This window comes from Amphibalanus amphitrite, unplaced genomic scaffold (assembly GCF_019059575.1).
Source record: "Amphibalanus amphitrite isolate SeventyFive unplaced genomic scaffold, NRLGWU_Aamphi_draft 001482F_arrow, whole genome shotgun sequence".
Classification (NCBI taxonomy): domain Eukaryota; kingdom Metazoa; phylum Arthropoda; class Thecostraca; order Balanomorpha; family Balanidae; genus Amphibalanus; species Amphibalanus amphitrite.
In genome coordinates this window covers 15,359-31,120 of record NW_024882975.1, presented here as the reverse complement: position 1 = coordinate 31,120, position 15,762 = coordinate 15,359, and the positions used below count along the sequence as shown (strand labels likewise).

The window sequence follows — 15,762 nt, the reverse complement described above, 5'->3', positions numbered from 1 at the left end:
CGAGAGTTTAGTCGGGCTTAAGTCGGCTAGGGCTTGGGCTAAAGTCGGCGTATGACACAAAAACGCCGACTAAAGCCCATGCTCCGCCGGAGGTATGCCCGCTCTGCGAGCTCTGGACAGCCGTAGTTAAGCCCTAGCTGTGCGACGATTGGCGGTAGCCCGATGTAAGCCCGAGCAAAACGTGACTGGCGCAGAAATGCGCATGCGTGAACAGCCGATCAAGTATGGCTAAACTCCGGCTTTACTCCAGTTAGCCAAAGGAGACAGCCAGCTTGATCAGCCCGCGCTCCGCCCAAGTTGAGCCTGCTTTGATTGCGCGGGCGGATGTCGGGCTGAGCTGCAGCTGGCCACACTCGGGCATAGCTGCGGCATACCTAAGCTCAGCCCAAGTAAAAAATGCATTGGCTTTGATCGAAGTGGGCAAACCCAAGCTAAGCCCAAGCTGCCCGAGGTTTACCATAGTTTAGCCCAAGCGAATTGCTGGCTGGGTTTGGGGCAAATGTCTTCCCCAACAACCAGGGCAGCGCCCGAAATCGATTTTCGAGAATAAATGAAAACTTCACAACTTTTCTGAGGAAATGTTGGTTAATCACACCGCGCAGCAGTGCGCAAGGAATCGAAATCCGAGTTTTTTAAATTAATTCCGAGAAACCTTTTTGGGGTAAGCCCCCGCAGTGTCCAATACCGCTTCCTGGATCCGCCAGTTGTGAATAAGTCACGGTCGATACCGAGCTTCGGCGGGACCACGCGCTGTACACGTTGTTCTTTGAATGAAGAGGTGGACAGACACCTAGCCCCACATCCTACTGCTATGCTCGTGCTTCTGTGGGTGAAGCACTAAAGTATCACGGAATCCCAGAGGACCTGCGAGTCGACGAGGTGGCCGCTTTGGCCGCCGGATACTGCAGCTCCCTGGAGTTGCCTGGGGCCGATGGCAAAACAACAGCTCCGGCGGTGCCCCTATGGGCCGTAGTAATTAGTGAATTCCCGTAATGTAGAGATCATATCCTCAATAATCTCCATTACCATTTTATATTCCTAAACAATATGACAGACCAATTAATGCTTGCCTACGTTCAGGCATTACCTCTGATGGTCATACGCCCAGTACAACATGTGTTGTCTGTCAAACAACAATCGACGACGGGATCCCTTCTCATCATCTCTTAAGCCATCGGTTGTCAATTCACCCACCCCGTTTCCCTAAAAATAGACGGTCAGATTCGGCCTGGGTCCTTACGACCCCTCTAAATTCGCCAGAGACGGGATCGGATCGCCGTTATTGCACCCATCTTAGTGTCTTAAATACTATGACAGCTTCGACCACGGACGTCGGACGGGGTGATCGTTCCACGAATGTACGCACCATCTAGGCCTAGGATGCATCGAGGTTTAAAAGGATGCAGTCTGCAGATCAATCAACAAACAATGGTGGTATGCAACCACTTTAAAATATCTCCCTGGCTCCCGCAACGTTCCAACGCCCCTCCGTTATGCATTCGCCCTGTGTGTCCGCCGAGCCGGCTTGCCTCCAATGACGTCATCGGCCGGCCGGCGGCGTTCAAGGTCAAACGGCTGGTGTCCTTACCTGGAGTTCTATAGCCTTGCGGCAGCCGTGTCGGCGACTCGGCACGCCCCCAGTGTAGCCGGTGGTACTCTGAGGTGAACGCGGCCGGTGGGTGCGCAGTGAAATCGGCGGCGATTTTCTGAGAGTGCCGGCGGCGAGCGGCGACCATGAGCTGCTCAGGACTGTACGGAGGAGGGGTGGGCATGTTTCAGTTCAGCCAGAGGGTGAGTACCGGCACGCGGATATGTTGGGCGCTGCGCCGCCGGCTCAGTGTGACCTTGAAACTGCTGTGACGACGCGCTGCAAACCCGGCGGTCTGCCGTGCCGTGACCCGTGGGGAAACCGCAGGGGATGTAGCCACGAGGTCCTCTTGGACTCCCCAGTGTCCGGAAAGGGAAGCTGGTGAGGCTGGTGCTCACAGCACAGCACAGCTCACAGCACAGCACGCTGTGCTGCTGTGCTAGACGAGTCGAGACGCCATTTTAGGTTTGTGCTAAACCGGCTGGGATGCAAGCAAGAAGGGATGCATGCAAGAAGCTGGGACGGGAGGGGTGACTCGTTAGTTGCTGCACGGACCGATGTTCCGGATATCGTTGTTGCTCGTTGCTCGGGCGAGTTTTGCTGTAGCGCCGCCTTTTCATTGCTCATGCTGCCCACTGACTAGTCTGTTTCATATGATTCGGCGGAGTTGGGAGTGATTTTCTTCGTGTGAAGGTTCCGGACGGTCTCGCAAGATGGATTGGCTCAGAGACCAAGTAGGAGAGTCAGAGTGTATCGTTGATAGACCGGCTCTCGCATAAAGGCAAAGTCCCTAAGCAGTGCCTACGCCATCAGTCATCTCAGTTGCGTTTCGTAGATAGTAGTTGCATTCGTTTATTCATGATTTTGTTCAAAAAGGTCATCTTTTGCAATTGGAAGCTTCGATCATCCATCGCCTGCCCCGAGGCCTGAACCGTGTTTGGTTCTGTAGCCCTTATATGCCTTTATAAGTTATTGCACAAACGAGTTGAACCGCCTGCTCAAAGATTCCTGTGGGTTGTTGGAAAGAATCACATTGCTATGATAAGAAAAGGGAATGGAGGGGGCTTGACGGACCACATTTCAGCGTCAATTTGTCCTCGACTTATCTCGGCAAATCCGTCAAAATGCATTGCTTGTGGTAGTCTTACCATTTCTCCGTGTGTTTTTCATCATGACATGTACGCGCGAGCCTTTCGGCGAAGCCCTGAGTTTGTTTGCATTATTCCGCCTGACCGCATGACGCAGCCTGCGGTAAGCCGCGGTTTTGTCGGCATGTCGCTCTATTGTCGTTTCTGTGCCACCTATCCACTGCACGGGACTTACCATGCGACCCCGTCTGCACGCACTGTCGACTACGTTCAACGGTTGTACTAGTACAATGGTGCTACCGGGCCGGAAGGCTTACACACCGAGGAGCACCTGCTCTGCAAGAGCCCCTGTCACGTCCCCTCATCTTCCTGTCCCACTCTCTCAAGGCTTTCCTTCCACCCTTGCTTGCAGACAGGGATGAAGCCGTGCGTGCACAAAGAAGTACTAGTCGTGCGGAAGAACGCCCCCACCTCTCGTCGTTCTGTCATTCTTCATACCGGCTCATTTGCTGCTCTCTCCATACCTCCGAATACCGAACAGGAAACGGCCCGGCCTCTCGCGATAGGCGCTGCTGGCCACTTCCTCTCAGGCCCGGCGCCACGCTGCGCAAAGAGCTGCTGGTTCGCCCCCTCCCCTTCCCTGGTGGTGGTGGGGAGGTCGGGTCAGATGACGGTCACGCCCCCCCCATGGGGAGGGGAAGGGCACGTGCCAATATAGGTACTACGCCGTACGGTATGCTGCCATCGTGCCGAGTGCTGAATGAAGTGGTGGTCGGAAACGTTGGGCCTGCGGTATGAGTGGGGGTAGGAATTGGCATGTCAGTCCACATTGGCGTATGTTGGATCGTTGCTTATATATTAGCATTAGCATTAAGTAAGACATTTGCATATTTGCATCTGTAACCCTATATTTGTAACACGCATCCATAAAGTGACTTACGTATAATGAAACGGATGGTGGATTCCAAAAGATCATGAAGCCTGTACAATATCGCGAGAAGCGGCAACTTCCATTGCACAGGCTTTGGTCCGTTTATTCTCGAAAACAAACGTTCGCCTGTGTTGGTTGACTGCTCCGGTGATGAATCACCGCGCTGCCTTTCGCCGCTGTCCAAAGCAGCAGTTCAGTGAGAGAAATGAAGCCACAGGCTTGGTTGGACGTAAATCGGGAGCCCGATTGAACGAGTTCTCAAGCCAGGGTTCTTGGCAGAATCGATTATTTTCTTGCTGGTTTAGATTGAAAGCCATTGAGAGTATCCCGGTAGCGGAAGCCGTGCATGGATATTGGGTGCCTATTTACATCTGACCCCCTCCCCCCTTCTGGAGCTGCCGATGGCCTCAATGTCATCCGTGTGCCTTTGGGATGTTGTCTGCAGTCTGATGTCAGTGTGTGCGATATCATTGAGCTGATATTTCTCCTCTTTCACCGGCGCGGACGTGGACTGCTCACCGTACTGACAGATTCAGCGTCACGCTATGACAAACTATGTTCCTCCCTGGATTTTTGCTCTGTTTTCAAATATAACCTCGAAGAAACCTAGCGCTGCTTATGAAGCGTATCGACCCTTTCCTTATTCCTTCCCGCGTCCTTTTATGTCCGATGTCCGTTGTCCTTGCTCTCTACCCTACAAAGAGCTGTTTACGAGTGTGATCGGACTGAGCTGGGGCGGAGCAATGCAACCGTCACCGTCACAGCTCCATGCCGTGGGTACTGTGCCCACTACCACAGGCCCATGTAGCCAGAAGCTTTGTTGCCATGTGGCCCACCGGGCCGGGCCGGGTTAAGTGGCGGCCGGCGCGGCGTAGCGCGGTGGCAGGTTCGGTTACCGATGTTTGGGGTGGACGTAAACACAGGACGTGCGGTTGAAGTGATGACCGCGGAGGGTGGTCCAGTGTAACCCACACACCGGTAGTCGTGGCCTGGTGGGTACCTCCCATGAAGTGGATTGGTGGTCACGTGCTGGGCAAGGTGAATGCCAGGTGCTCGATATACGGGGTGATAGAATAAAACTGAGATCAAAGGTCATAGATAATATAGATATGATAGTGTTGTCTGTCTTACTGGTAGGTATAAATGAAGGTTAGGCATGCTTTTAACCCGCGCCCCGTAGGGGGGGGGGGCCGAAACGGCCCCCCTGTCCTTTTCGGTCGATATCTCTTAAACGGCTGGAGATATCGCCACCAAACTTTCAGGACCCCTCCGGGCATCGATTTTACACATCGTGACCAAAAATTTTTCCAGAGGCTATGATAGGTTGGCCACAAATGACGTCAGAATGACGTCATGTTCTGTCATTTTCGACCGAAAAAAGACCTTCGCGAGAAGACCTGTCAGGCCTACAGCTTTGAAGATACAGAAAAATGATCAAGACACAAAAGGTGTAGAATTGACAGGGTTACAAAACTGCTATCTCGGATTTTTGAAATTTTTGAGTTTTGACCCCCAAAAATCAAAAAATGCATTTTTTTTTATATATAAGCCGAAAAATCCAAAAAGTTTTTTGATTTTCGAAAAAAACCGGAATATATGTGATAGTACCTACCGTCTTCTATCTACATACCAAATTTCAGATCGATACCTCGTTTTTTGGCCAAGTTATAGCGAAAAAAACTGTTCAAAAATGATGACGTCAAATTTTCAAACTCAATTTTTGGCAATTCTAGACCTCGTAGAGCAAAACAAAGACCACCATTGGACTCCCCGTGACGAGCTGCATCGAATCGATACCCATTTTATGCAAAAATATCAACTTTGAAAGTTGACCTAATTTGACCTGACCTTGACCTGACCTTCACCAAAACGTGACCTAGGCTGGCCCCAAAGGCTACCTAACCCACATAATCGCATTTGTCATGTAAAATGGACCATAAAACATGTATCACACGACACTTTCATAATGTGACCCCCGGTGACCTGACCTCGCTGTGACCTGACCTGGTATCAGTGACCTCAGATAGCAAAGTATGTGTTTGACGAACAATGTACCATCGATGGTTTTCAATAAATTACCAATTTACTCGATTTCACAACACATTTCTTGAAATGCCTGTGAACGGTGAAAATCTGACCTTTGACCTGACCTGTGACGTCATCGGTTTGACCTAGGTCAATGAAATTTGGTCACAAGGTAGTTCCCGGGTGGGGCTATCGAACACCGTTTGAATTTTGAAAATCGGCCGGTAACTTTCCGAGATCTTAGGGGGGGGGCCGAAACGGCCCCCCCCCCCTACGGGTGGTAGGGTCCGCCGGTAGCCCTACGGGGCGCGGGTTAAAAGTCACGCTTCAGACGTCATTTGAATCTTAACATTGTTCGGCTATTGCACTGCAGATCATTTCCCCGCTACAAGCATGCATACGACATCCTGCCTTGCTGCTCGTCATTTGAATCAATGCACTTCAACATTCGATCTCCGTCGATTTGCACTCAGCTGTGGTCCAGCCTGGAATGTGTACCGTGAACCCGGTGATACTGCAAACCAGTCCTTTGAGGTCACTCCCCCCGCTCACCCCAGCCCCAGCCCTCTCCACGCGAGCCGTGCGGGGCTATCTGAGTACGGTCCGCGCGGTCCGGCCCCAGTCGCTGATGGAATTCAGCACCGCCCCTGCTTACTGAGGTCGGCGGTGTCAGACTGACACGGTGTCCGACACCGGTGATGACCCGATAGACGAGGTGACTCCCCTGGCCGGGTCCCGTGTCGGTCAATTAACCCCGCTACTGGTGGTGTGTCTCACAACGGCGAGCAGCACATATCACCGGCATAAAACTCACCACACACGGCTCCTGCACTTAGTTTGTTGCGCCAACTCAGAACTAAAATGCTGCAATCAGCAGACGGCGTGGTGTGAGCGGCACGCCATATTTGAAGGCACTAATGAAGTGTCCGCCTTTTTAAGGTCGTCCACCGCTCCAATTTGCAGCCGGCCCGCTGAAAATGGGCCTGACATGTGTACAAATATGCGACTATCGGGTGGCAGCAATACCGTTCAGCCATTGACACGACTTCATTGTGAGAATCTGATGAGGAAAATTGGGGCGCCCGATCCTGCTCGTCGAGCTAGACCTGTCGATTGTGACGTAAAGAAGGTCTGTCACACACTTGTTGCTTAGGTAGCACTTCTGTGGACGTTAATATGCCGGATGTGCTTATGGTGACACTCAGGTAAAGGCGTACCTACCTGGTCTGCTGGAATGGTGTCCATACAATACAACGGGTCGTAAGGCATGTATGTGCGTACTTGGGGCAGAATCAATGCATTGCTAAGACCATTCCAATTCCAACATTCCAGCAATGAATTTGCTTGTTTTGCAAGTTTAATGGCTTGTGACTGTCATACATTGGCTCAATTTTTGCTGGCATTTGAATTTTATGATTTTTTAAACGCATATTTTCATTCATATTTACGTTCATTGTCATCCAGACCTCAATGTTTGTGTGACATTGAAACGCTGTGCCAAAATATGACAATAATCATTATTCCACTTTCATGTTTTGATAGAATTGTATTAAATGTTGACAAGCCCTCGCCGAGGCAGCGTTCAAGCTGATACGATGGTCAGAACACATACAAATTGTCGCGAACGGGAAAACGACCGCAGATACGAGCCAAATAGACGAATAATTCGCATTGTTTCCTGTCGCCAGCTCGATACACCGTCCTTGTCTATGTAGGTTTGTGCCATATTTGGGCCAGTGTAGTTGTTATGTCATGTCTGGGGGGGGGGGGGGTAATTCCAACTCACGATAAGCAGCAAGCACGCTATTGTTTTTTTCCTGTTGCCCTACTCCTGTTCATAAACACGAATACGATTATTATTGTATTGGAGCTGCTCAGATGTGTGCCGTGATATTTGCTTCTGGCGTTCATTCAACCCCTTTTTGTATTCATGGCTACGCACATTGCGTGTTTTTACGACATATTTAAGTTAGACATTTTTTAAGAGCGTAAATAATAGTCATTTTATGTATTTGTATGCTGTTTTATGCTCTTGTACGATGTTTCCATCTGATATCTTGGCTCCTGCCCACAGCTGACAGACAGCCTCTCCCCGGCTTCCGGCTCCTGCGTACAGATAAAAGCCTCTCTCCGGCTCCAGCCTACAACTGACACCCTCTCTCCGGCTCCTGAGTCTCGTCTCCTGCGAACAGCCGACAGCCTCTCCCCGGCTCCTGGCTTTGGTCACTGCGTACCCCAGAGTAGAAATAACACCGGACCAGTGCCCCTGGCTGTGCCGTCCGTCCCGCTACCGGCTGTTGTGTGTTTATCCCGACGGGTCTCCCACCGGACAATCTCTGCTTATCCGTCGCTACCCTCACCTCCCCAGCAATAACAGCAGACAGCGGTGTTTACCGTGTCCACTTCCGTCAACAGAGTCGCACTCCTGACCTGGGTCCTGTGCAGCCCCAAGTCCAGCGCCTGCTGTCCTCGACTTCAGCATCCTGCGTCCGGTCCGGCCCCGGCGCAGCGCCTGCTGTCCTGGACCTCAGCATCCTGCGTCCGGTCCGGCCCCGGCGCAGCGCGTGCTGGCCTCACTGTCCCCAGCTCCCAGATCAGCGCCAGCCTCAGGCGGGGTTTTAGAGCCTGATCCAGCTCCCAATTACCAGCCTCAGTTCCCATCGGTCCCAGCAATCCCAACACTTAACCAGTGAGCAAATCCCTGACCCCGAGCCCCAATGTCAGTTCCAGCCATTCCTGGCTCCAGTAACAGACAATTACCCAGTCTCAGCACCAGGCTCCTGCCTCAGCCAGCTCCAACGCCTGAGCCGGTACCCTGCCCAGTTCCAGCCCCACTCCCATCCCTCAGCAGTGCACTGGTTATCGTTCCAGCACCAGCAGCCGCAGAAGTCTGACCCTGCCCCACCACCACCGTCACGATCCTACTCCCGCCTTCCGCACACTTCCTGCTCTCTCTCTCTAGTTCAGCTAAAATGCCGCCATCATTACCAAGGTCGTATGGAAGGGAGCCACGCCACCCACTTATCCCCCACCCCCTGCCCCTCCTCCACTCTCTCCGCCGCCCCTCTGACCGCTCGTGGCACCCCCTCTCTCTCTCTCCCTCTCTCCCTCTCTCTCTCTCTCTCTCTCTCTCCCTCTCCCTCTCCCTCTCCCTCTCCCTCTCCCTCTCCCTCTCCCTCTCCCCCTCTCTCTCTCTCTCTCTCCTCTCTCTCTCTCTCTGTCTCTCTCTGTCTCTCTCTCTCTCTCTCTCTCTCTCTCTCTCCTCTCTCTCTCTCTCTCTCTCTCTCTCTCTCTCTCTCTCTCTCTCTCTCTCTCTCTCTCTCTCTCTCTCTCTCTCTCTCTCTCTCTCCCCGCCGCCCCTCTGACCTCCCGTGGCGCCCTCTGCCCAGCAGCACAGCATTGTCGGCGCCGGTCCGCCGGCAGGGAAGGCGGTGCCGCCGGCGTCTCTGCCGACCTCTCCGCAGGCGGCGGACGCCCTGGAGCCCCCGCAGCGGCACCGGGCTCGCTCCGGCTCCGAGTCCTCCAAGTCGGCAATGCGGAGCGTCATCGACCGTCTGCGAGGCCGCTCCCAGTCGGTGGTCGAGTCGGACAAACGCAAGTTCGCGGTAAGTCCGCCGCGCGGCGCTGGCGTCGCCCTTTCTCTGGCTGTTGGGGGAGGTTGGTGGTGGGATGAAGTTTGGAAGTGGAGGGACGTGAAATATGCTTACGGACATGATGGCGTGGGACCTGGGGTTAATTGACCTTACGAATGGAAAGTATGATGATTTGAACGGGTTATCCACTTTTTTTGGGCATTCATATTGTGGCACGCGCTACCGTACCGTACTACGTTACTGCGTAACGCAGTACCTACGCACGCAAGGATACAGGACGTACAATTCCCCTTCTCAATACCTAACTCAAACCCTGATCTGGGTTGGACTTTCACCTTTATTCGAGTATAGTAGCTCCTCAGGAGCAGGCCCATCGTGCGGCGGGGTGACCGTTTGCGGGTCTGGTCGGCTTGTCCATCGTGATGGGGTCAGTCTGGGCGGTGCACCAGGGAAGCCACTCCGACCAGTCTCCTAAATCGCCATCCTCCTGTACCTGGAATGGTCTCAGACTAAAAAGGCTTCAATCCACGAAACAACAACCATTTTGTCGTAGAAAATCGATATGGCGAAAACAAGGTGGACAGTTTCAAACAAAATGCCCGTAACTTGCTCGTAGAGTCGTTCTTTTATGCTCCGACGTCATTACTTGTTTCCGCATTTATGGATTTCCAAAGGTCCTCGGTGATTTACTCCAAACAAGTCCGCAAACAAGTGTTTTCAGACTTTTATCTAACTTAGAAGTTGAAGTTAAATGAGTTTAACTGTCAGGACTGAAGGCTTTACGGTAGTTTGGCGAAGTTGTAGTTGTTTGCTTCAAACCACAAAACAGTCGTATCAGGCAATCGCCATCTGTGATAGGGGCAGAGCCATTACATGCCAAAACTGCCCGTTTGAAACATCGGTCAGTTACACATTCCACGGCCGTTGAGCTGTCCGTAAATCAGAGGATGACGTGGTGTTTTATTATCCTGTCGTTTCATTGAACTTATTAGCTGATGAATGCAACAAAAGACTATACAATACCGCCATCTTCTTTGGACGTTACCCCTCCCTCACCGTACCGTTTACCCATGCCTTTGCAAGGAGCGTGGGGTGGAAAGAAAGGGTTGTCTCCAAACGCTAGCCACTATCTTTTTGGCTCTTGGGTAGGTACTCAAGATAAAGGACAAAATTCGGATCTGGGTAGACTTGGTCACTCACCCGAGTCATTTTCCATGCCATTGGAGTCGTGGGGCATACAAGCACGGCACCCTTCTTTATACCTCTTGATGATGTAAAAGTTCCGGTTGTAAGCCGTTTCCCTCCTCACTCCTCACTTCAGCTGTCGGCTCGGCCTCGGTCTATCGTCCTCGCTGTTGGGCCGTGCGGATAGTAGTTAAACTCTGCCTTCAGATTCTCTCGACAGATGGCACTAACGTTTCCTGTGTGTTCAGCTGCTGACCGCTGCAAGTGCTGCGCAGTTCACGATCTGTGCTGCATCGTAGAGCCATCTGGTGACGAAATCAATAACTAATTACATACCTGTGACCGTGACCAAGCACCCGGCACGGCGAAAATCCGACGCAGTTCGGCGCCGACCGCCCGTCTGCTGATGTTTTTTTATTGCGAACGTCAAAGGCACTCGACACGGACAGCTATGCGTCGCAGACTGGCGACGACGGCAGTTCACATGTCGTCTATGGCGTCAAAGCCGGAGCCAGTGTAGCATGCACGGCGCTACCTTCCTCCCATTGTTTGGCATATTTTCGTTTGGCGAGGCCGTCTGTTTGGCCGCACTCTGTGACCCGACTCCTCAATCCGTGCGTTCTGGCGGAGCTGGCGTTTCCCTGAGATAGCTACTCAATGCTCCGGGGCGAGAGATGAATGGGCGGTGTCGGCTCTGGGCTGGTACGTACAGCTTGATGCTGGGTGTTGTTGCTTCGGACTTGGGGATTGGTTGTGCCGGAGGAAGATAGTGAATGCTGTGTAGGCGTTGAGGTTGCTGAACCAGCATTCCTCTTACAGTGCACAGGGTGCCAGCTTTCTCAATGCTGCCCCCTAAATTGTTTTTCCCCCAGTCTCCATAACGATGCGTGCATGTCACTTATTATCAAACTTCCGTCTAACTTGGATTCGTTAGGCTTTGTGAATGCAACATGTTCGGTAACCATATTTGCAAAATGATCCTCACAAAGAAATGTAATATGGTGCAACCCCATAATTAACCTTTCGTGTGAAGCTGAAAAAATCAGCGAATGCGCCCGTATAAAACCATTGGAATCTCTCCAGTAAAACGTCGATACAGACAGAACCTGCTTCAACCACAATGACCTCTGGCATGACACCATCTTCACGGTATCGTGACTCCCGCGTCCTACCCGGAGACCGACGGAGGCTGGCCGTATCTTTACGACCTGCCGCCCTGCGGCGCTGATACGGCCTTATGGCGGCAGATCTGACCTTCTGGCTCGTGATGCTGACCTCTGAGGGATCAGGGGGGGGGGGAGGGAGTCACAAGGCGACTATCCCAGGGGGGATGGGGGGGGGGGCAGGTCAGGATCGGTGTGGAACCTGTGAGGGCATCGTGGGATGGGGAGATTATTCTCGGAGGTTTTGTGGGTTATTCTGGCGGTGTCGCTCGAAAAAAAAAAATTATGGTGATCGGTGAGAAGTCTAAGGTTAACGTGTATTGATGAAGATGCTAAGGATTACCAGTGCCGAACAGTTGCCCCAGCCAACGTTTCAATAACATTCTATCACAGTGCCCTTGAATAGGTTACATTGACTGTCAGCCACCCTTTTATCAAAGTGCAACACATTGCTCGTTTCCCGCAACTCATGATGCCGTGACAGTTTTCGGGAAGGCTGGAGAGTACAATCACCGCTGCGATGGAGATCTCTGATCATTTCCGTGAACAAAATGCCGCGGCATCGCCAGAAAAGTGATCGGAAATCCAAGTTGTGTGTCGCGAACCGCGGTCTTCTCCGAACGGCTGCTGCTCACCGCTGCTCCTCCCATCACGCTACGCTTTTATGTTCAACGAGCGGCCGTAAATCTACCCGAGAACGGGCTAACTTTAGCCGAGCCATGAATCTGATTAGCGGGCAGGTTAAGCGACCCGTCTTGTCGTCTAGGGGTGGCACCCTGACAACTCTGGTAACTGGATATGCAATTGGAGAGAGTGCCTGCCGCGTCGGCTGTGGCCGGTCCCTCGTCAGCGACCGAGCAGAGGCCACTCAGGATGATCAGACGCTTTATCCCCGTATCAACAATTAGCGTGTCATTCCCACATGGGCTGTCACGCTTGTGGATCATACGAGTCACCACCACGGTGGAGCTGTCATTTTGAAAGTCACTAGCATCTGGTCCTCACTTTTACGCTTTGGGTCCTACCTTTGAGCTTTCACGCTGCAAATTCTACAAGTTCCCATGCTAGAAGTTTCCATGCAATTCCGTGAAGGACTTGTACAAGTCTTACGAGCTGTTACGCTATATAGTTAGGTATCAAAAGCTCCTACGCTGTCAATCCTTTGAGCTCACGCTGCCTGATGGCCACCCCACCTTGGCAATCGATTGCAGTGTTGTGTGAATGGTGCGTGTTTCCAGGCGTAGGCGTTAGGTCTCCAGGGCGCTAGACACGCGCTATTGCGTTAGCGTGGGCAAGCAGGTGCTTTAAATGACCCTGGTTGGGGTTTAGGGGCTGTGTAGGATCGACTAGCAGCAAGAAAGATCATTGTGTGGTTTGGACACTGGACAGGTCACCCAGGTGATAGGCAATGCTGCGGATTGTCGATGCTGCTTATGAAACTGAGCTACCTTGAAAATGGTCATGTTCGGATGACCTGGCCAGAACAGATTTCCTTAGGTAAAATGTCAGTAACAAGTGCGATGAGTACACAAACAGCGGAATTAGGTTACCGGATGTCGATTAGCATTTTGCTTTACGGTGTCTGATAGTCTCCCAAAACCCTCATGCTGCACTGAACACACAGCAGTGACCTGGGTTCCGGTAGACGACTGCCCGGCTCCTATCCTCCCACTGAGATCGCTGGCGCTCTGCTGGCCGTCGGTCCGACATCAGCTGCCACCAGACGACCTCAGCCGGCGGCTCTATCCCCTGCCGATCTGGACCTGTCGCTCATCCCTGACCGGACAATGTCCACGAGTGGTCTGCGCGGGCGACCCACGCCGATTGACGGCACGTTTTACGAACAAATGTAAATGTGAAATGGTCTCAAGAAGATTGCCGCATGATCAAATAGCATTGGTTACCATGTAGGCCGTTTGAACTGTTTAATACTTGCATTAGTGAAAGGAATTTGAATACTATTTGGTGATATTGTCCCGGGCATGCACTGCATCCTGCATGAATATAAACATGCGTGTAGATCTATTTCACATAGTACCTATCTTTGTTTCATGAGACAAGACAGACGGCAGTCTTTGCTTTCACGTGCCCTGATATTCTAGCTGTGGTAAATTATTTCTTCTAAGTCGCGAACTGTTTCCCTTACTTCAGAACTAATTGTGGCTTGTAAAAATATTTATTAAGAATTACAATGGTTCGGGCTGTCTCTAATGAAGACACTCCCTAGTCGGGTTGTTTTGATGTAATGGCTCTGGTGGTCATGGACAATGGACATAAAATAAAAATTATTTGCTATTTTGTTCACCTAGCTGGTCAACGACAGATGTTGCCGCCCTGAGTGTATATGACTGTTTGATTTTATTAACATGCAGCATCTTAAGCTGTGTCATGCTACCTTACTTTCCGAGAACCAATGGCGGTTTCCAATACGAACGTTTCCGTCTGGCGTCGCGTTTTGGGCAGCTCCGCCCTTCACCAAATGTCGCTACACGTAGTTGATTTTCCCTGAAATGTCAATTTATCATTTGTAGGCCGCCATTCAAGGAACGGGTACAAACATTTATTGACTCGCTCGGAATTCTGGGCTTGTACCGGAGAAGAAATGTCTCCACGTCTAGACATCTGAAGGGATCGCATTCTCGCTCCATTCGTGGTCGCGCAGTCGTGGACGTATTGAGGCGGTATGCTAGTTGACAAGCACTTCTGAGAAAGCAGCGCAGTCCTGTTACCACGTGTGTGATAAGCCTCTACATGACAGTCGCAGTGTACGGGCTGTGATTGCTTTCAGATGCTGACCAGTTGGGACGCCATGCTGGCACCTTGGTACGGGGGGAGGGGTGCAAAGGGTCAGGGGAGGGACAGACCGGGATTGAGGTCAGATAGGACAGCAGTCAAGTGGCTTCCTCATGGTGGCACTGATGAGACTGTGTGGCCAGGGTCACCTCAGGTGAATCGTGCTGCTGATACGAGCGCTGCATACCGGGGTGTGCTGTGTATTCGGTTCAAGGATCCAGCCATCAGCCCAAGTACAGGTTTGCATTCAGCGCAATGCTCTTCCATGAAGCATAATGGGCGATCTATCGACCGATTTTATTTACGGCTCACTATTTATTCATAGCGGTGCTGAGAGAAACTCGAATAGCCGATCGCTGTTAGTGGAACTCGCTGGATGTGCTTCAAGCACGTGCCGTATTTCGCCGGCGCTCCGTATTTCCCTGTCATTGGCTGACCGGCCGGGAGGGTCGGCCGGGTCACGTCTGATGACCTGGGCGTGCTGCGGCGCCAGGTGCGGCAGCGGCTGGCAGTGCTCGGTTGCGTCACCCCCGCCGATCTCCCCTCCACCTCTGCAGGAGCGACCCGGGAGGTGTGGAGGGTGCAGACGCCGCGGGGCGGCCGCTCTGCTTGTCCCCATTGACCCCTGCCCGGTCCTCTGTCCATTTCTGGGCTCAGCATCGAGATGCTGGATATGCAGGCTAGGGCTGTGGTTCAACACATGGCTTATGTAACAGGCTGGAACGGACTGGGACGATTGCCGAGCGTCACAGTGTCAGAACAATGGTAGGTGTCTCATGCATATTTCTCGGAGGTGTTAATATTTAAGCACTGAAAGCGCTGTCGAATCCTTGCGAGGTTCATCGTGGACAATCTTTTATTTCATTCCTTAATTGGTAATTTCAGAGTTGATATTTATTGGTCTATTCGGCTTAAGTGCTGGCATGAATCTGCGAAGTGCGTTATTGGCAGTGTGCTTTAATTGCATTATTAAGAGCATTTCTGCCCGTCGATGAAAATAATAGATGCGCAGAGGCGGTGTTACATAAACCTGCAGCGTCCCTGTTGAAACTGGTTCTGTTCCAGTGGCATCAGACAGTGAATCATGACACTGCCCCGAGGGCTTCGACCTGGCCTGTTTGCACCAGATAGCGGCCTAATGGATCGTGCGGGGCTCGCTCAGGAGCCCCACTCTTAGGAGGTGGCTGCTGCCATGGAGTATGGAGCCATGGGAATGTTAACACTAAAAATAAACATTCTTTATCGTAAATCATAGCACATGAAAAGTGATTTAATCGTTTATCGTGTTTGTTCCTTTTCTTAGCAAAAAGTCATCATAAGTCTTCAGAATGCCAGCTAGCTACTTAAGCTGGCTAACAACATTGCATTTCAATTTTCAAGGAATGGCGTCGTTCTT

At 51.8% G+C, this 15,762-nt stretch overlaps 1 protein-coding gene across 1 annotated transcript in view; it reads left to right on the top strand.

Moving 5' to 3' along the window:
• The window catches only part of LOC122373349, a 129,705-nt gene that overhangs the window by 108,426 nt on the left and 5,517 nt on the right, over positions 1–15,762 (top strand). The window contains exon 5 of the mRNA XM_043351316.1: positions 9,022–9,289. Coding sequence (XP_043207251.1) covers positions 9,022–9,289 — 268 coding nt within the window. The remainder of the gene's footprint in view (positions 1–9,021; positions 9,290–15,762) is intronic.